The 22,424-nt window shown below is 37.0% G+C and overlaps 1 protein-coding gene across 8 annotated transcripts in view; it reads right to left on the bottom strand.

Annotated features, from left to right (window-relative positions):
* Positions 1-53: 53 nt before the first annotated feature.
* PDE9A (phosphodiesterase 9A) overlaps positions 54-22,424 on the bottom strand; it is a 78,882-nt gene continuing 56,511 nt past the window's right edge. For 7 of the 8 annotated variants that reach the window (XM_081951327.1, XM_081951325.1, XM_081951328.1 and 4 more), the window contains 10 exons: positions 21,207-21,293; positions 18,887-18,991; positions 15,893-15,975; positions 13,405-13,561; positions 11,490-11,603; positions 10,581-10,685; positions 7,974-8,102; positions 7,618-7,734; positions 4,118-4,188; positions 54-2,284 (listed from right to left, as the gene is read on the bottom strand). In XM_081951327.1, the coding sequence (XP_081807453.1) occupies positions 4,138-4,188; positions 7,618-7,734; positions 7,974-8,102; positions 10,581-10,685; positions 11,490-11,603; positions 13,405-13,561; positions 15,893-15,975; positions 18,887-18,991; positions 21,207-21,293 (948 nt within the window). In that variant the 3' untranslated portion in view covers positions 54-2,284; positions 4,118-4,137. The remainder of the gene's footprint in view (positions 2,285-4,117; positions 4,189-7,617; positions 7,735-7,973; positions 8,103-10,580; positions 10,686-11,489; positions 11,604-13,404; positions 13,562-15,892; positions 15,976-18,886; positions 18,992-21,206; positions 21,294-22,424) is intronic. The other variant, XM_081951326.1, reaches the window with a different exon arrangement.

Below are 22,424 nucleotides of genomic sequence, written 5' to 3'. Positions count from 1 at the left end.
TGCCCAACATTTTATTTGTCTATATGCTGTTCGTCACATTTCTTCCCAAGATTTTTCATTTATTGGTTAATCTTGACTCGGCTGTCAAAACTCAGTGCATCATAAGAAGGGTCTTTGATGGTCTTTTTGCACCTCATTTTATCACAGGCAGATAACGTATCTTTTCTCATTGTTTTTTCACACATTGTGTAAAGCCAAATTTCCTGGGTATATCAAAAGTCATTAGCTGTGGATAATAAATGATAATAAAGACCACATGGTACACCAAGTCAAAATTAAATCACATTGTAGCTTAACATGATATTTGAACTAGACTTCCATTTTTTAAAAAACAGCTTATTTTGCCTATTCTAGCTTTTGTATGTGCTATGTGTGCACAATATCCTTTGGCCCAATGCGGCACACATGATTGGAAGAGATGCATTAGCTGAGCAGAGGTTCCACTCCAAACTGGACCATAATCATTCTCATCTTTATAAAATGGTTACCAATCTCTTGACTAATGTAGGCAGACATCTGAAGACATGAACTTTCCTTTCTGCCAAGATTATCCACCTCGGACACCTTATTTTGAATGAGATGTGTTGGCTTGTTTTTGAAGATCCACTCTATCCCATCTTGCGATTTACCCAACTGTGAAGGTTTTAACAAGTAAGCTGCAATATTCCTTATCACAGGATATCTACCACATGAGGTAGATTTTTTTTCAAAGAAAAAAAATACTGCAGGCATACCAAGTTTGGTTAAACCAAATCTTGCCAATGGTTCACTAGACGAACATAAGCTTACCGAAGTGTTATGTTAGTAGATTATTTCAGACAACTATATAAGACCAAATGAGTCTGTATAGCAAAAGAATTGAGTAGTGATAAAAACTAAAGCAAGGTAGAAGAAAAATACCTACTCCAAGTGCAGCTTTAGTTATTGATTACACTAATGCACCATTCGTCCTTGAAAGAGCAGTGTAGTGGTGGTTGCCATACAATCTCTTTCTATCCAAACAGCTTATTGAGCTTTTGAGTAACACAGGTAGATAATTTTTAGACTCCTTCCATATCCAAGATTTGCGTCTGATCTAGGACCGATCCTCATGATACAGTATTTTGGAGAATTTCACTAGCTAAGCCAGTTAAGTTTTGCTGCTGTAGAGGAAATGCTGAGAAAACAGTTGAATTGAACATCTGACAATCCTTTCACTGGTAATTTGTAATAGTTTACTTTAAAGCGAAGGATGCCAGAACTGTTGCATGACAAGGTGATTTTGTTCATCTGCTGGCTAGGCTTCTGGGTCTCCGCCCCAATGCCCTGGCTTCATGGGATTGCTGAACCCATGTCAATAATGCCACAGATATCAACAGCATCTTAATTGTTTCAGAATTTAAGGACAGGTCGTACAATGGTTTGCCAAGAATCGCATTCCAAAAAGTGGTCAAGACTACAATAAAAACTAGGTTAGATTTAAAATGTTGTTGAAATTAACATGTCATGGAATTTAAAATAAATTATTAATAGGATTACAGCCACAAAATTAATAATTTTGTATTTTGGGAGTCACATTAAAAATGATCATTTGGCAACAAGTTTTGGAATCTTTCTGGAGGCCACATGCCTTTCTGGGAAAATAGCAGTCTGCACACTTAATTTCCTCGGACGTAATCTCTGTTTTTAGAGGGAACAGTTCAGTTATAAAAATGAGTGTAACAAAGCAGCATTTGTGAAAATCGAATGAGGGGTAGCCCCAGGCTTCAAATCTCTCAAGCTGTTACAAACATCTGCTGACCAGCAAAGCAGAAAACTGTTTTCTTAGCTAGCCTGAAATTGATGTTTTGTCAAACGTGTGAGAAAAGTGACAGAAAGAAGGCCGAAAGTGGGGCAGAATCTGGTTCCTATTTTATACTGTAACTATTTCTGAAATGACTCTTCATATAAATTCATTACACCACCACCCCAACGTTTCCAGAAAGTCACCCAAAGCATTAAAAATAATCACATATAAAATATACAAAAGGGAATAATTACAACAACCATTCGTTTGTTTTGGTATAAGAATATATTATTTAAAAGACCACTTTAAAAATTAAAAAAAAAGTATGCAACAATGGTGGCACTTTAACATTTGTACCCATTAGGAAAAATACTAGTCTTTAGAAAAGGAATGTGAAAAGTGCTTGAGTAGTGTTAATTATTCAGCTTCATCCTTGCTCCGTGCTGGATAATCCCACAATGCTTCAATGAACTTGCCAAACCTCTAAAGGATCTTTTTTTTTTTTTATCAACTGTAATGCTAAAATTAAAAATATAAACATCATTAGGCTCAAAGAATAAGGCTGTGTTTGCTCTGCTGTTTTTAAAAGACATGTCCTCACAATGTTGACTTCTCATAACCAGCCCATTTGACCATTTTAAGCTACTGTAGGTGCACTTCTCCCACTCCCCTGGCCTTTGAAAATTATTTACTGGGGCAGTCTGCTAGCGCAGGACAAAGAAAGTTGGCAAGAGAAGTGATGGTGTTGGCTACTGACTCTTTCCCCACCTAGTCTCTCATTGTATAGAACTACTCTGTGAAACCTGGCAACTAAAGAGCCCCCCCTCCTACCCCCAACCTGATGCTTAGTGGAAGGGCAGACAAAACCCATTGGAATCCACCAATCCCTTTAATTTTTTTTTGTTCCACATTGCAATTGTAAGGACAATGCAACTTTGATTGAGGCAAAATGGGGCCTTGCAACAAGGTCAGTGCAAAGTATACTGTGCTGTTACCATAGTCACCGGAGGAAAACAGAGGTAGTTCTCAACGTATAACCATTTGTTTAGCATCCATTCAAAATTACAACAGCACTGGAAAAAAAAAGACTTATGACCACTTTTCACACTTGCGACAGTTGCAGCATCCCCATGGTCACATGATCACCATTCAGATGCTTGGCAACTGGCATGTATTTATGACAGTTGCATTGTCCTGAGGTCACATGATCATCTTTTACGACCTTCTGACAAGCAAAGTCAATGGAGAAGCTAAATTCACTTAACAGCTGTGTTACTAACTTAAAACCTCAAGGATTCACTTAACAACTGTAGCAAGAAAGGTGGCCAATTGGGGCAAAACTCATTTAACAACTGTCCTGCTGAGCAACAGAAATATGGGCTCAATTTTAGTCATAAATCGAGGACTGCCTGTAACATGGCTGTGAGGATAAACTCTATAGCACAACTAACTAAGGAAATAGTAGGATTAAAGCAGACCAAGCAACAGACTCAATATAACCTTGTCAAAATAGAGTACTATCGGTACTCTACAACACTCTTCTTTACTGCCAGCATGACTATCTTTCTAGAAGATAAAGACTGGCCTATCTAGAGACAAGTCATATCTAGTCTGCTTTAAGGCCCTTTGATATTATTATAGCTAAAGCAAATAATTAAAGATATTTGGGATCCACTGACATCAGCGGGACTTGAATGTACCTATTTGTTTTTTCATTGGATTGTGACTTTTAGGTTTCTTCCATTCTTAACTGCACTGTTACAATAATATTTGCTGCAACAGTTTCCTTTTGATAAGCCAATTATAGAAACTCCTTGGCTTACTATTTACTATACTTCGATTCTCTATTATTTGACCCAAACAAAAGGTATTCTGAGATTTCCCCCAAGGCGCTTCTGATTAGGAAAATTGAATATATTGCAACAAAAGGTAATATATAAAGCAGTATATGGGCAAGATAGAAACAATGATTTGCAAGGACAGAAAGATATAAAGAGGTGTCTTAGCTGGTGTTGGCTTATATTAGATTTAGCTAAGTTTCTCTTTTTTTCTTTTCTTATGTATTTAGTATATATTTTATTTTTTTAACATTTATTTAAAAATTTATATTTATAATATATTTATTGAAATGCTTTTCATGTTTATGTCTTTTCTGCACTTCGCATAACACTATTTACTTCAAAAGGGAATATTGTAGCATGATATGAAGATATGTATGTATATGTGCAATGAAATTGGCTGGATTCTTTTAGCACAACTTTTTCCTATTTTAAATATTTCAAAGATTTGACTCTTAAATATTTGCTTTCAGAAACCTTCAAAGAATAAGTAGAAAAATTTTTGATATGTAACCTTTCTTTGTCCTTTGCTTTTCATTTCTCTCTGGTTTCACATGTCAAACTTTCATTCTTCTTCTTCTGAAACTGAAATAAAGTGACTGGTTTATTGAAAGGCATGTCATTTCACAAATCAACCCTTCAACCACTGTGTTATTAAATATCACACATAAATTATTACTGTGTGTGGACCAAAAAGATATATAGAGTAGTCCCTGCAAAGGACTATTTCAAAGCCATTATAAGCTTTGCATTTATTTCCAACTGTTAGGTGTTCCAGCTAAGAAAAAAAAATACAGTAGGTTTTTCATAGAAATGTACTGTTTCTTGCTGAGAGTTTCAAAATCAAGATAACTCGAAACCCAGGGTAGGGCCAGACATTCTTAGTGTATAGGCTGCATCCATTCTAATTAAGATTGCAATGCTCCTGCATGTTATCCTGGTCTGACATTTTTTTTTTTGAGTGAGTTTAAAGTAAACCAATAGATGCAACAATGAGAATAATATTTGCATCAGAGATGCCCATAAAAACTGCAAGAGGCCCACTGTATCAGATCAATTATACAACTGCCCCAGCATTCTTTTTCTTTCATGCAGTGGACCCAAGTTTTTATAAGATCTCAGAGACAGAATGCAACTGGCATTCAGTGGTGTTATCATGGCTAACAGCAATCCAATATTCTGCCATTTTGGAACTTTACCTGCTCCCTTTTAAAATATTCTAGGTAAGGGCCATCATTACATCTAGTGCAGGGGTGTCCAAACTTGGGAACTTTAAGACTTATGGACTTCAACTCCCGGAATTCTGGGAGTTGAAGTCCACAAGTCTTAAAGTTCCCAAGTTTGGACACCCCTGATCTAGTGGAAGTGAGTTGTATGGATTAATTGCACGCTGCTAAAAAAAAAAGTGGAAATCACTGGATTCACAATTTTGACACTGTTTCAAATAATCTGCAAAGATTGTTTTGAGAAGAGAGGATAAAGGGAGCTTTCAACTCCATTTTTCAGGATTCTTATAACCTTTTTCTCCCACCAGCTTCCCAAAGTGTAGCTTCCCTACTTCTGTACAGAATCCTTTCCTAAACCCAAATTTCAAGGTGACTTCACAAAGTCTGCTCAAATGCAATTCAGAAAGAAGGGCAACCCAGATCTGGAATGTTTACACACTTGTCTACCTGGCAAGATGTCGACATGATGGTTTATTAATTGGAGGTTAAAGTGCCCCCAAAACACAAAGTACATTTTCATGTGGTGGGTGGTTTTTTTTAATGAACTGCTTTGAGAATAGAACTGAGCTAAATCTACAATAGCTACTTAGGTAAATAAGAGGAAATCAGGCAAGAAGCCATGTAACTAAATAATTAGAACTACAAACCTTATTAAACTTTTGTCCTATGTTTTGTGAACCTAGCCAAGAGGAGTTCCCTTAGGGAAAAAAAATGGAGAATTTTCTCCAGAAAGATTCAGTCTTAAACATAATAAGTGAGGATTAAGAAAAAATTAGGTAAGTTGAAAGTCAAGGAAATGCAACAAAAATCAGAAAGAACAATAGCCTGATTTTTATGTGCACGAGTTCCAAAGACTTAGAACAACAAATTGGAAAGACCATGTATATTGCCCTGTACAATGTTGTAGAAAAATCGTTAGGCTTTATTTTATTTGCCTGCTAAGAATTTTTAGCCACCTAAGCAAAATACTGCCTTTTAAGTATGCTGGTAGAAGTGGGATATAATTTCTGCAAGCCTACTTGATTAGTAGGCTGGCTTCACTGGTCATCACAGAAATCTACTTTGTGTCAATGTTCCCATTGTTTCATTATTCAGTTTGAAGGAACAGCCAGTTAAAATGAACTTTATCTTATTGGGAGGAAGACTATAGCCTGCTCAGCTTTCTGTTGCACAACATAAAATTTGGTTCACAGGAACTATAGCTGCAATTTAAAACAACCTCCAGAGTGGACAGATCATAGACCTTCTAGATATTAGTCACTGTCTCCCACACAGATCAGCACATAGAAACAAAAATAAATCATACACAGTTGATATCATTCATGTCCTCCTTCGCAACCAGAGAATAGAAAATAAGGCTTTTTAAAATAGAAGTTTGCTTCAAAGCCAAGAAGAAATGTGAATTGTAGGGATGGAATAAATTTGAATATAAAGGCCAAGACAGCAAAGTGGACTGGGAAGTCAAAAATAAAGGGAGGGAAGTGGCAAGAATACAGAATGGACATGCCCATTCAATCAGCTAGATTTGAGCTTGACTCAAGGGAGATAATACTTGGTTATTACACATATTGCCTACTGAACCCTGGATTTATATAATTGCCATTAGGGAACTGAGCTACCAAATATATTGAAATTGTTAATCGGCAGACAGATAATTAGCAGCTTCATGTGATTTCACATGAAGAACCAGGTGTCTAATAAAATCATGGCCAAAGCTTATCAGAAACTGATGAAATAGGCATGGCAAGATCTAATACGATTTCATAATTTTAACATTATTTGAATTGGGTGAGAAGAATGGGAGTATACTTTAGAGCAGGGGTGTCAAACTCGATTTCATCAGGGTTGTGTTTGACCTTGGGGGGGCTGGGGGCATGGCCTGTTTGACATCACTCGTGTCAGAGCCGCTTGTGGTGGCCCAAGAGCCCTGTCAGTAAAAACGGGCTCCCAAGCTCCGTTTTCAGCTGCAACGGCTTCCTGCAATCCTCTGCCAGCAAAAAAGGAGCTTGGGAGTGCATTTGCAGTCCTCCCAAGCTCCGTTTTTGCTGGAAGAGACACCACGGGGAAGTCGTTTGCTGTTTCTGGGCCAGATCTAAGCAGCCCGTGGGCCAGATCCAGCACCCAGGCCTTGAGTCTGACACCCCTGCTTCAGAGCTTTCTAGGAACCATTTGCTAACCCCAAGCATTGGTGTTTGAAAGTATACAGTATATAATTTAGCACTTTCTAAAATCTACCTGTTGAAGACAATTAACAGAGGAGCCATAACTGAGAACCAACAGAAGCAATACTTGGTGCGGTAAGCAAAACTAGAGAAAAATAGGGCCTTCAGAGCCTCCTTAATATTTGTGGACAGATAAATTTCTACTTATTTGTCTTTGGGGAAGAAAATAACTCTCCAAATGTTTCACAGAGATGGAACATACCAGAATGACATTAAAAAAGAATCTGCACAATATACAGGGATGTGTGTCCCCCCCCCCCTGCCCTCCCGTGTGCTATAGCAGCATAACCTATGTTGGCAGGCCTAATCACCATTTTGCACTCTTCACTGTGCTTGAAATATAACTTTTTCTAGGGCATCATTGGAGCAAAATAGTGGCTATCACACATATCCATTCACACACAAACATTGGTTGAGTAATGTTTGGAAAAGCAAACTGACCTGCTTTTTTAAAGAATAAGTCAGAGAAAGAAACACTTCGGATATTTTTCTAATGTTTTAAGTGCAGGCAAACTAAAGAAAGCTGGTTAGAAGAGAAGTGGGATACAAATAAGATAAAGAAATACCTGAGAAGGTGCTGTCCTGACCTCTTTCATAGCATCATCTATTTGTTTCAGCTCCTCATAGCGATCTCTGGATTCACAAAGTGGCTGGAGCATTACTTCTTCAACTTCTGGAAAAAGCTAATATAATGGAGAAAGAAAAGTTAACAGTGTTGATCACTGATTTAAAAAATATGCTAACATTATACTGTATACGATGGAGAAGGATTGGGACTAGGATCATGGAAAATGGACACCTGTATTTTACAAATGCCTGAGGAAAAAAATATTAATTAAAAAAAAGATAAATTGTTCTATTAAATGAGGGCACCATTTTAGTTGGTCAAATGGGGTTTGATTATATATTCCAAGTCCCTTACCCTTGTTACAGTTTCAAACATTGGAATTAGAACAAATTTGAGGAAGCCAATCTGTGCTGTTGGTTTTGTCACTTTGTCTCGGTCCATAAAAGGTGCCACTGGAAGGCCTTCAGACTTTTCCCGGTCACTCTACAACAAGTATAACAATGTGTCATAGCAATATTAATACACAAACCATATCATTTATACATTTTAGTTCAATATCTAATGCAACTTATGTAACCTGCCTTTTAGCCCAAGCAGGATTTCCTAATTGCTGCTCAACCAGAGAAGAAGTATAGTTTCAGAACAAAGTCCCAACTGATAACTGTATCATAAATAACTCCCGAAATATGTATCTCTCATACAATGGGACCTCGGATCACGACCACAATTTGTTCCATAACCTTGGTTGCAACCGGATTTGGTCGTGGCCTGAATCTAATTTTCCCACTGGATTTTATGTAAATACAATCAATCTGTTCCAGACCCTTACGAACTATATATACATTTAAAAAAAAAGATTTTAAAGCACAAAAGTAGTTAATTATGCCATAGAGCTCACAGCGTAATAGTAAAATTCTTTAATAACAAAAATGCAAAGTCTGGCGACATGCTTAAGCGAAAAATGAACCAAAACAAAGACTTAAATGGAGGCTTGAAAACCAAAGAAAACAGATTTTATTCTTTGATCAAAGTTAATGTTCTGGGTAAGAAATTCCAAGCACATGCAGAAGAGACATGGGAGGAAAGTTCTACAAAGCATGAGACGACGCCGTGTCCTTTCTTATACCCACAGTTCTTAGTATTCTAATTACTCGAGTCATATAATCTAACTACATTGCAAAACTCAGTCATGTACCCTAATTTAGATTTACATCTTCCTACAACAGACAGATTCCTTTCTGGCAGTGTTTATTTTTTGTTATCTTTTCCCTCCTTTTGTCTTCTTAATTGGCCATTCAGTCCCCTATTAATAGCACAAAAGGTGTGTGGATTGCTCTGGTAGTTTGAGATAGAGCCAATTCCTGGAGGAAAAGGGTGTGTGTGTGGGGTGGTGGTATTTAACGTGGGTCCCTAACACACAACAGGAAATTTGGCACTTAAAGAAAAATGGCACGGAAGGGGAAATCAGCTGCAGCCGCATTTGATCGCCCCCCGAGTACGTGTTCACAATCAGAGTCAAAAGAATTGTGAATTTTGTGGTTGGAACCCAATTTGATTGTGGTCTGAGCTGTTCGTGATCTGAGGTCCCACTGTATCAGGACTGGAACAATGTAATGTAGAGAAGAGTGACCTAACCCTTTCCTTTGGATGAATCTTTTGCCCCCTGGAATTATCTCTGACTGTTATTCATGTGTGTCTCAATTTTTTTTAAATAGGAGAGTGATGTGTACCTACCTCCAAATGAGAGAGAGATACTAAATTAGGCCCTGCATCAGTTTTTTTCTTCAAAATAAAAGGGGAAAATTAACTCCACATCAAAAGTACCGTGAATCAATATACAGGTGATACAGATTAATTGAAAGAAGATCTAATCTCTCATGAGCTGCTATTCTTTTCGGATCTTATAGTATACATTTATATTACAGTATGTATAAATGGTTGTGTGTTTGTAGACAGACAGCAGACATACAGATAAACACTGACATGAAATTGTTGGTCAAAGTTAGTTATTTTCCAATAAGGGAAAGATATTAAATTTTTAAAAAAAACCTCCAACTCTTCTTCCTCTTTTCTGTTCTCAGTCACTAACAAACTTTACTTGATGTACATCACTGTGACAGCCTAATCTTTGGCAAACAAACCATTCCTTTATATTTACCTATTGCTACCTACAATTGCCTCCAAAAGAGAGGTCTACTAAAGTGATTTTTCCGAAATAATTTGACTATTTTATTAAAAACTACTAGACTTTCCTTTCTTTCTCTTAACATTATTTCACTGATTACAGGCTTAGTCATGTAATTCAGCATCTACCACTTGACCCACGTAGGCTTCCTTAGCTGTGCTTTCTTTTGCCTTAAATCTGACCTCCTTGAGTTTCTTTCAAAAAAATTATATGTTGAGCTGACTGGCAGAAACAATTCTCAAGAGAGAAGCAGCAGCTTTCTATTAACATTTACCCTATTTGGCTATTACCATCTTTCTAGTTGCAAACTGCAGCAATCTACAGTTAGACACAAATCTTACTGAAAGTATTTTTTTTCAACGTAGTGGATCCACAGAGTCAGTCCAACATATTTTTCTTGTAGAAACAAAAGACAATATGATGTCCCAAACCTCCCACTCCATCATCCATGTGCAGAAGGCAATCAGCTCGGCTGCTGAATCTTAGTGTAGCAATAACCAGAACACAACATCTACTGTCCACCCTAGAGGGAAGCTAGCTAGGTTTTGGTATGATGGGAAAGACAAGTTGAGCTTGCAGATTCTTCTGTGAAAGGGAGCTTGTGTGGGGATTGCCTATGCGGTTTTCCACTTTTCTGGTATCCACTGCCACTTTCTAATGATGCTTTATAACAGAACCAGTCCTGTGATTGTAGCATGGCAGCATTGCTATTGAATAGACTTCAGATGGGATTTAAAAATATAAATCATTATGGTGATAATTGTGTATCTTTTTACCTGCATAAAATATTCTTCCAATAAGCAGTCCACCCATGGTTCTGCTATTTCCATTGGGCGAACTTCGTTGGAGATATCGCAGCACTTGATCAATATCATCTTCAACTGAAAACAGCAAATCAGTTTACAATGTGAGATCTTTATTTGCCAGTGTTTCTTCCACTTTGTTGTGGAAAGTCAGCAGTGAAATTATTACTAGAACCAATAAGATTTGTTTGAAACAATGGACTCTCTGTAATGATCCCTGTACTGTATAACAGGAGGTGGGGGCTTTGTTCTAGTTACCTGCCCCTCTTTTTAACTGCAAAGAATAAAAACATATCCACCAAGCCAAGGCAGCCTGTCCTCAACTCACCTGCTTTCTTGTTCACTGTAGAAATTAAAGTGATAAAAACCGATATTCCACAAAATGGTGATTTGAAGTTCAGCATTTTGAACATGGACAATAAATGGAAACTGTATGGTCTACAAGAGGTTCTACTACTATAACTCCCAGGAGTTTAAACAAGCACAGCCAATGCAGGGCTGCGGAAAGTTGGCAGCTCACAATAATCAGAAGGGTCACAGATTCACCATACAAAGGTAGGATTGCTCTGAAATAGTTATATTATTATTATTCCTGACCCAGAATGAGACAAGGTCAGCTTCATGGGAACTGTGGTTGCCAAGCTATTCCAAGGATGCTATAAATAATTAATGGAAAAGCTCAGTTTTAAGGCCTACTAAGCATTTTTCATGCATTTTTTCCATCTCTAAATGATAAGAAACCACAAGACTGAAATTTTTGGATGTATGGAGGTTCCAGAATGCAAAAAGGCTGCCCAATCCTGAAAACTGATCTTTAAGCTGGGTTGGAGAATCCTTTCCATCTGAATGAAAGCTAAATGCAAATAAAGAAAAGCATCTTACCTGAGTTACATGTTCTTCATTTGAATAGGCAAACTCATCTAAGATTTCTTTGAAAGAATCCAGTATTTCAGCATGCTGTGCCATGTCTGTTGCTAGGATTAATGTAATTATTCCCTATATTGTTTAAGAAAAGAAGAAGAAACAGTTTATGCTTCTTGAAGTAGACCGATTCTACCTTTCCATGTATTCTCACCCTTTGTTCAATTTCCCCCTTTTTGGACATGACATATTCTGAAGAAGGAAGCAATTTTGAAGAAAAACAGGACATAACTTTGCTGAAACTCTATGCTAGGAATTTTTTTAAGGAGCTATGAGCTCATTATCTTTATCTAAATGAGCTATTTATCTTTTTTAAATGACCTATGGAAGGCAAATCTGGATCAGTTCTATAATCACGATGTTAAGTACAAGTATCTTGCAATTTCTATTAGCCACACAAGGGGAAACATGTACATGTATGTTTCCCCCTTTCCTTCATGGCAGGCGAGTTGATCTAGCTTTAGTGCTTCTGCATGAACTGAGAACTGCTTTAACAAAACATCGAGAATCTGCGTAGCATAACATGTTTTTTTTCCATTGTTCTATGATTTAAAGCATAATGTGATTTTTAAAAAATGTGCGTTATGTTATGTTACACTGTGCTATGTTATACCTCTTCTCTTTACCGTTTCCTTAGGACTTTTACCAAAAAACAAAACTTGCAATAAAATCAGTTAAATATATTAACATATTATAATATAAAAAACTATAATATTTTTCCTAATATAGCTACAATATCCTTCACCAAACTGGTGCCAATTCCTAGTTGTGTTAAGCTACACAACTACTACTAAGAATTATTCCTACTATGATAACTAAGGATGATGTGTATTGTATCTAATCTAATTGAAAGGCACCAGCTTGTCTATGAGGTACTTATTTCATTAGGTTTGACTGTTGATGATGCTTCTATTGAATGTCTCAAATGAGAGATGCTGATTATCAAAGATTCCCAGGAGAATATTATTTTATTTCATTTTATTTTATCCCATCTGCTCCTAATCATGGGCTCTGCACCATACCTTGATTATTATTTTTACCAGTAACTCAGGGTGGCGAACATATTCATCACACTATCTTCCTTTGAAATAGTGGTGAATATCTGTAGCTCAGGTGTAGGATGAGGGTGAAGATTCATTCTTGGAACCTACCCACAAGCTTCGAGAATGAACCTTCACTATCCTCCTCCTACTTTTCCCATAACAGCAATCCTGGGGGGACTGGGGTGGTGGTGGTCCAAAATCACCCAGCTGGCTTTCATGGTAAGACAGGACTAGAACTCATGGTCTCCCACTATCTAGATACCTTAACCATTAGACCAAACTGGCTTTCTTGCTATGTTTTATTTTCTAGCTCTAGACTTTGAAAACTTTTTAATTAATGTCACTCTTGACATGCTCAAAGATCTAGTCCTCTTTCTGTTTCATATGTTTCAGAGAGCACTCGAGACATTTCAGTAAAATAGGCTTAAGATGTTAAACTCTCAAATTTTCAACGCATGGAGATAACATTTGGGGAATTCCTGGCCATCTATATAATGTATGTCTAACATCATGCCTGGCCATCCCAAAGTTGCTTTTTCAAGAGGCAACTGGACTTTCTTGTTTTTCTTTGAAGATGTTTCGCTTCTCATCCTTGGATGAGAAGCAAAACATCTTCAAAGAAAAACAAGAAAGTTCAGTTGCCTCTTGAAAAAGCACCTGTGGGACAACTGACCTGGATGACTGAGAATCTTCATAGACATCAAGCCTGGCCAGTAAGAATTTAGAGCATTGTAGTTAAACATAATTTTGAGGGGCACAGTCTTCCTAATCCTGAGACAGACCAGCTGAATTCAGTTGCAATTCTCTGTGAACCCATACCTTTGAACCCATACCTGTCTGATCCGTTTGAACTGTTCCTTATCAAGATTGGATAAAATGTTGCATTCTGGCTGTGCAAGGATCTGGAAAGCCACTGCACAGTGATGATTCTCTAGTGGGGAAATATCATTGTAGCGCACAGCTAGCTCTGTTCGTGCATTGATCTGGTACCTGAAATAAACCAAAGGCGTAAACAGAAACATGCTAAATTAGATTATTTCTACAATGAAATAAAAACCAAGGAACTGGGAAATAATAAATTCCAGGTGAAATGTAGAAAACAGAATGTGAAAATAAGATATGAAAAAAAATATCAAAACTTAATGCATCTCATATGGCATATGCTCTCGTGGGTTTCCTCTCTTCTGCTCTCCATTCCAGACCAAAACAGCATCCTTGGTCTTCATGGAGGCTCTTAAGACTTTGGAAGTAACATTGATGGATGCAGTGAAAGAAGGGAAACAGGAAAGCCATGAAGTCCAAATGGCTTTCTGTACACATCAGGTTTGGATTAGAATCACATAGTTTGAAACTGGATCTAACAAAAAGGTAGACATGTGTATTTAAAGTGCAGTTTTGCATACTCTACTGCTGCAGCAGTTATGACTGCAAAGAGGAAACTACTTAATAAACTAAATCCTGCAATGGAAAATCTGTAGCAAAAATAACCAAGTTTTATCTATGTGTGTCTGAGTGTCTGTGCCTGCAGGCATATACTTTTATTCTTTTATGTTGGGAATTAGCGTTCCCTTAGATCTTGAACTGTAGCATTTAGTTATATCTCTATTTATTCCAATACATATTCTTTCTTTTAAGCTTTCAGTTTTCTACCTGTGAGTTTCTGATAGCTTTTAAAACAATATATACAGAGGAAAGGACCAATATGAGAAGAGAAAAAAAGATCCAGTGGGCAGTCAGTTCTAATGGGTTTTAGTATTATATCTGTTTCAGATCTCTCTTGAAGTAGGAATTATTATTGTTTTTTTTTAAAACCCACAATCTTTTTGAAGGGGAAAAAAGAGATGCGGGACATAATCATAAGCCAGTAAATCATATATAGTGCCAAGAAGTGTCCTAGGAATGTTTTGCAGAAAGATTCAAGGAATCACGTGGAAATAGAAATGTGGTTCTTGGCATTCACTAACGTTCACCTTCTGATATAATTTCCCTTTAAGTTTAGGTTGCTGCCTCTTGTTCAAATGCCATCTCTTCACTTCTCCCAATTTAATTCTGCTGCTGTTGTACTTGGGAGGCAAAATGTTAACAGTACACTTTCAATATCCTCATCCATTAAATATATAGCTAATTTGGAAGTTGCAGTGGGATGTGTCCTGTTTCATTTTTGCAATGTTCCTTCATTTTTTTACAATCCAATCAACCATTTCAATGCCATTTATTTACAAAATTGCAATGATGTTAACATTTTTGTGATTAATCTTTCTAATTCTGTAAAGATACGTGCCCAAAGATACAGTCATCATGCGTTGTCTGTTCTGATGCTTTTCTAATACAAACCAATTATAAGATGTTACTTCCTTCCACAAGATTTTTTCTTAAAATTCAGTTCTTACCCGTACATATAGAGTGACACATACTTGTATAAATACATTACCACTCAGCTTTAAAAAACATGTTTGAAGCCAAGGGCCAAAATAGATCACGTTTATTTTTCCCAGATCTAATAAAGATGTACACATATTATGAAAAAAAAAAAATCCTGATTTGGCCATGTGGTCCCATTTGGGGTTTGATTAACTTCCTTTTAAAAAAGATGTTCTAGTGGCTACTCTAATTTGCTTAATTCTTATACTCCAGCAGATTATTATATCCTGCTAATGTAAATAGCCTGAAATTAATATTCTGTGTATATTTACCAGGCAGCTGAGTGACGTAAGATTCTTAGGCACCATGTACTACAGAAAGACAATGAAAGAACACAATTTAGTGTATTATCACTATATTTTTTGCAAAGCAAGGTGAAAGGTTTTTTTTATGTTTTTCTTTCCCCTGGTGCCAAAATAATACCTACAGCCTTTAGTATTATACATTCCAATTTAGGCAGTGCCATTTTCTATTCCACTAATGTCTTGGGCCAGCATTCTCAGAAATTGGGTGGAAGATCTCATGGTGGAATTCCTGCAAAAGCATGTTGCACAAGGGGCAACTCCCCACAGCCATGGGACAACTTGCTTCAGGACAATCTAAAATTCAATTTAATTATTTAAAATAAATAATTATTTTAAATTTTGTCATTCACATTTCATTCTGTCCCTCCTTTTTCATCCTTTCTTTAATGATTTCATTCCACCATTTCTTTGATGTTAGTGTAACTCTTGTCCTGCAATGAATTGGCCATGGCGAGTTGGTCATGGCAAGTTGGCTGTGGTGAGTTGGACGTGAATAATTGTCATAGACCCATGTTTAACATGCTGCTTTCAATTGTATTCCATTTCTTTAAGCAGATGCTATACACCTTTAACTCTCTTCCAAAATAATACATACGTGTTATTATATCCTGGGTGATCCAGATCATGACACACTGATGCTGTCATTAGCATTAAGATATCCATTCTGGAAATCTTTGCCTAAAAGAGAAAAGAGAGAAAATACAGTCTTATAATTTTATACAGCTTATACAACATCAGAAGTACACTTAATATAAGAAAAATAACATAAAACAAGATTAAGTCAACACTTAATGGCTAAATTTATTGTAGCAAGTTTAAAGACCCTTTTTCTGGCACGACAGTCTAGCAAATCATCCAAGTCTGACAGTGATGTATAATGAACAACAAGATAGAGAGGAAATGTTGGATCTGCTTAACCGTGGATAAATTTTATTTAAATGCAAAGGTTACTCAGCTTGCAATATGCTGTGCCAGGATTGATATTAGTTAAGAAAGACGTTTATTTTAGTACTTCATATTTTATTTCAGTACCAAAGAGAAGTAGCAATGGGGGATTTAAAAAAAAATTCTGCTACTTGCTTGAGAAAATAATTTAGGATTACACAATAACTTCTTCTTGTTTCAAATAGACAATATCATTAATTATCTTGCCTTGCATTATACTTGTCCTACCAGTCAAAAGACTTGTTCAGCTTTTATTTCTTTTCTTTTTAAAGGGTTTTTTTGGGGGGGGGGTGGGAGTGGGTGGGAAGGATGGTGGGAAATAAAGTAATGGGAAAATATGGAAGTATTGCAACTGGGAAAATAAGAACATATGAACCAATTATTAAATTCCATGAATAAAACACAGCAAATGTGTGACAAAAGTCTCATCTGATAACACAATTGTTCTTATATTGGACACTCAAGTTGCAGATCTATGCCCACAAATATAATGGACATGATTAACTTCTGTATGAAAATGTAAGTTCTACATATTTGGGGTAACATTCTTGATTAGATAGTCCTCAACTTACAACAGTTCATTTAGTGACTGTTCGAAGTGAAAATGGAAAAAAATGACAGGACCATTTTTCACACTTATGACTGTTGCGGCATCCCCATGGTCATGTGATCAAAATTTAGATGCTTGGCAAATAGCTCGTATTTATGACTTGCAGTGCCCTGGAGCCATACGATCACCTTTTCGACCTTTTGACAAGCAAAGTCAATGTGGAAGCCAGATTTAATTAACAATCGTGTTACTAATTTAACAACTGCAGTGATAGCAATAGCGCTTAGATTTATATACTGCTTCACAGTGCTTTACCGCCCTCTCTAAGCAACTTAACAGAGTCGGCATGTTGCCCCCAACAATCTGGCTACTCATTTTACCGACCTCGGAAGGATGGAAGGCTGAGTCAACCTTGAGCTTGGTGAGATTCGAACTGCCAAATTGCAGGCAGCTGGTAGTCAGCAGAAGTAGCCTGCAGTACTGTATTCTAACCATTGTGCCACCACAGCTCTTCACTTAAATGTGGCAAGAAAGGTAATAAAATGGAGCAAATTTCACTTAACAAATGTTTCCTTTATCAGTAGAAATGTTGGACTCAATTGTGGTCATACATTGAGGACTACCTGTACCATTTAGACTAGAAAGGGGCAACTCCTTAAGGTAGTGTGTAGTGTGAGATGAACTAGAAAATCTATCCCCAGCTAGAATGGCCAGGACTGAATCAGGTAGCACCTCTCTCTTCCCACCTGCTTCTTAAGGCAAAAGTAATTCTCTTTTGGCTCTGAGCCTGACAGTTTTGAGACACAATCAGAGAATGTTGAGTAACTTGGTGTTAGTAAATTAGGAATTCTGGATGTTGTCACCTAACACAACTGGAAGGCGCTGTGTTGGAAATGGTGCAAGAGAATGGCACAAGAAGTAGTTCAAGCAGTTTAGCCCACTCTGAATTTAGATGAAAGATACTTTGGTTTTCTCTTCCGTAAGTCAAAGAAACATTAAAGCTATAGCAGTTCCACTTTTAAGTGGGGTGGGGTAGGGGTAAGGTGGGAGGTCATTAGGAAATGTATGGTGAGGCTTAACTTCTCTTAAGTTTGAATTTCAGACTTGTTTTTTTTTAATGTAAAAAATAGGACAAAGGCTTCATCTAAGTTGGTTTATATTCTGTAGGAGGCATCAGCAATGTGTGAACCTGTGGTTTTTCTTGAGCCATTGCTGATTTATGCATCAGAGTGGCTGTGACTCAGAATTAAGGAACATGCTTTGTAGACTGGAGATCTGAAGGTGAATTCCTGGCATCTCCAGTCTCCAGATAGGCCTTGTGTTTGAACTCCTGCTGCCAATCAGTGTTGACAATATTGGCTAGAAGCAGGGATGTGCAGTCAGGGGAGGCAGAGCCTCACCGCTCTCATCATGAAAAGAAAAAAAAGGGAAAAGTCACAAGTGGTCTGATTCCCTGCCTTCCTGAGTCAACATGAAGGGGACCGCGGAGCATGCTCCGCCGGCTCGCACTCGCACTCACACCTCCGGCTTGCAGGAGGAGTGTGCTCCGTGGTCCTGCGGCTCGCGCTCCACGGTCCCCTTCATGTTGACTCAGGAAGGCGGGGAATGGGACCAGGTGTGCAGGAGGCTGAGGCTGCCTCAGCCTCCTGCACACGTGGTCCCATTCCCCGCCTTCCCCGCCTTCCTGATGATGTCACCAGCCTCACCAGCCATAAACCTCACCACACGTCACTGGCTAGAAGGACCACTGATCTGAGTCTGACACAATGTAAGGCAGTTTCCTATGTCTCTTGGAGATTAAGAAACTGGCAGGACTATTAACCATCTCCTTTTCACTAGAGCTTTCAATTCTTCACTTAAATGCAAAAAAACTTTACACACTGAAGTGACCTTGGGATCAGTTATTCTTAGCAAAATCCCAGCGATGCGTAAAGAGATACTCTGCATTAGACCTTTCAATATTAGGTTAATAAAATACTGTTGTAGGGAAAAAAGTATTTTAAAAAGCCATGGATTTAATGATTATTATGCAGTCCATTTTTCTTCTGACAGGAGAGCTGAAGAGAGAATAAAAGTGGCCAGAGAAAGACACACCTGGAGATTGCAGAGTGAGATCATGCTGTACATCATCTGGGTAACGCAGAAGCAATGTCGAAAATTATGGAATGGATTGTTTCTGTAATTGTCATGAATACAGAGCTATAAAAATAAAGAAGAAAAACTGATAAAGAAAACAAGGATGTGGCACTAAATCTCAATAGCCAACCCTTTGGTGCCATTATTCTCTCCTTTTAGATTCTACAATATTACAATTTTATAATTACTGTATCTTTGTACTTTGAAAAAAGATAAAACACAAGATTCACTGTTTTGTTTGCATTATTACTACATACAGGCTTGTTTCCACTCATTAATTGGGTCATATTCCATTTCTACTTAATAACAGTCGGCTGATCTCTGGTATAAGTCAGAGAATTGCTTAACAAGGTCATAGAATTGGCCAGATAGAAACACTGGAAATATTGGCATGTATATCTATAGTTTGTAAAGTAAATGCAGTGATGTGGAAAGGGAAAAAAATATAAACCTCCTGTTTCTGGGAGTGGCTGACATGCAGAATTAAGTCCCCAAAATTGTCCTGGATATATACAGTGTGTGTATATAATCCCATTCTACTACTGTACTCCATTTTGGGTTAAGGAATATTAAATAGTATAGAAAAGGAGTAAGAAATAGAATACCAGAATACCATTAAGAGCTGAAAATAAAAACAAGACAAAAATTTGCACCAATATCATTTACTACACCATACTTTTCTTTATCTTCAAATAGTTTCTGCCAGACCTGTATCTTTTTTTCATAATAGTATTGCATTGTTGTATTTAGTTTGCAGTTTACTTTTCTACTTAATCCACATTCATCCATTTTAGTCCTATCTCTTCTTTTATTACACATATTTCTTTAACAACCCATGCCACCTGCATGCTAATTTCTATATTTCTCCTGCTATATCTAACTCTCACTGCTATAAAACAAAGCCAAAAGCACACTCATAAATAGCCATATTTGCTTTTTTTGCTCACTCTGTACAGCTCTACCATATACTACCCACATATACCTCCTACCTTTCTACCTGAAGTAATTGTACATTGGGGGAATAGACACACCTTAAAATGTGCAAATGTTGGAAAGAAAAATGCTGAAGAATTTTAGCTTTAAGTATGGCCTATTTAACACCTTCCAAACTACTGTATTATGCAAATTGGAACAGACTATATTTGGGAATTTATTTATGGAATTTTGAAATATAATTCTTATCTCAAAACATGTTCAAAAATGTATATAATTAATATCATATCATATCAATGATGCAGCTCATTTAAATGGCATTGTGAGTGTATGCCATGATTAAATAATGGAACTATTAAAAAATATAATTAATACAGAATTGATTCAGGACATGGAACAGGCAAGGCAACTCAAATAAAAGAACTAACAGGCTGCTCCATATTGTAATCAGATGTAGGCAAGCTGGTGCCCTCCAGATATTATGGATTATATTTTCAAAATCCCTTGCCATTAGCTTTCATAGTTAGGGTTAATCATGGCTAAAATCCAAAACAGTTGAAGGGCAGCATGTAAACTATCATCCAACACTCTTATTGAGTACATAATTTAATTTTTTTCACTTTAAAAAAGAGTCTCCCAAACACTCTGAATTCAGTATTGGATGAGCCAAGGCAGTTCTTACGTTCTAAGGGCATTTTAGCACTGTAGCCTTAAACTGTTGCTATCTTGTGCCAAGATACCCACTGACCTCTCCAAGCTGGTTTATGAAAAGGTAAACATTAATCTAAAAGTGTTTCACTTGAGTTTTAACCAGTGACTTTATGCCTATCAAGCAAATGTGATAATCATTATGCTCTTTGAACACCATTACTAATAATGATGCAACAGAATCTGATAATTGCATGGCAGTGCAATTATCCAGCCAGGTGAGGGAGCATTTCGATCTCTGTGCATAATGCAGGGAGCTACTTAGAAGAAAGTAAAGCTAACCAGACATCAACACTCAAGCCAACAATAGCTAGAAAACATTAATATGGAGTAGAACAATACAGACGGAAGTCATATGTGGTGGACTGGGGGAAAATAGAGAGTGAGGTTGTTCCTGGTTTCTAAAAACCAGGCATGTACTTGTAATGGACAACCTGGCAACGTTGTCAGGTTGCCAAGAATGAAATATGCATTCTACTTTGGGCATTTAATTTTGCAGTGCTTATTTTGTATTCAGCTAACTTTTGCCTTAATTTCAAGTACTAGAGTCTACACTGAGAATATATTTTTGCAGACTTACAAATCTGTAAAGTTATAAATATTTTAAATTCTTGTTTAAAATCCATTGGCAACTTACCAGCCACCGTTTCAGTGTGATCGGGTTGATATTAAAGTCTTTCACCAATCCTAAATCATGATACATGTGTTCTAAACAACTCAGCATCTGGAGGAAAGATGTAAAAAGCACATATTTTTATATTTTCTTTGTGTATTAAAAATAAATTGCAGGTAGCCTATTAAATGCAGCTAAGAAATAATGAATTTAATTTTTTAAATCCCCCAATGTCATTAAACTTAGAAGTCATGGGAGTCCAATTTTTAACTGAGGATATGTTATTACAATATAATACATTGTCCTAAGTTTTATGTAATGCTTTTTTATTTTTTAAAATAAAAATATTATCTAAAATATTTTAAATAAGGAAGAAATCCCCAGAATTACACAGGATGTTTACTTGTGTTCAAATCAGCAACATTTAGAATTTAGAATAGAATAGAGCTGGAAGGGACCTTGGAAATCTTCTAACCCAGCCCCCTGCTCAAGCAGGAGAACCTATATACCATCTCAGACAAGTGACTGTCCAGTCTCTTCTTAAAAACCTCCAGGGATGGAGCACCCACAATTTCTGGAGGCAAGCTGTTCCACTGGTTAATTATCCTCACTGTTAGGAAGTTTCTCCAGGTTATTTCTCTCCTTAAGTAGTTTCCATCCATTATTTCTTAATTCAATATGGTGAATCAGTATCTCTCTTCTATGGCAGGGGACCAATTCTCAGGGCTCTAAATTTATTAACAATCTAATATTTTTATTAAAACAACAAAACTCCTTTTCTTGTGTAATGAATCGATCCCAGTTCTACAAACCCTTCAAATCAAGCTTTAGAGCAGGGGAGTCTTGGCAAGATTTGTGAACTTCAATTCCCAAACTTCTTCATCCAACATGGCTGAGGAATTCGGGGGGTTGAAGTCCACAGATCTTAAAGTTACCAAGATTAGACACCCTGCTTTACAGTTTGTACAGAGAACAATCCCAGAAGAGAGCAACATCTGTAAGAAAATAGCACTTATTTTTCATTTTTAGAGCAGGAAACTGAGCCATCTGTTGTAACGGCACATTCAAGGAAAATGTTGCTTTAAGATGACAGTCATGGGATGTGAATTTCTATTTTTCAGTGGCAAGTGCTGAACATTCAGCATTCTAAACCTGAACATTTCTTCCCTCTAAGTATTAGTAATACAATTACTTTGGCATTTACAATATTCCATTATGTGAGCTAGGATTCAAATTCTTTCA

Source organism: Natrix helvetica, assembly GCF_964273705.1.
Source record: "Natrix helvetica genome assembly, chromosome: 4".
NCBI lineage: Eukaryota > Metazoa > Chordata > Lepidosauria > Squamata > Natricidae > Natrix > Natrix helvetica.
The sequence above is the reverse complement of the archived record's forward strand: the minus strand, read 5'-3'. Positions and strand labels throughout refer to the sequence as shown.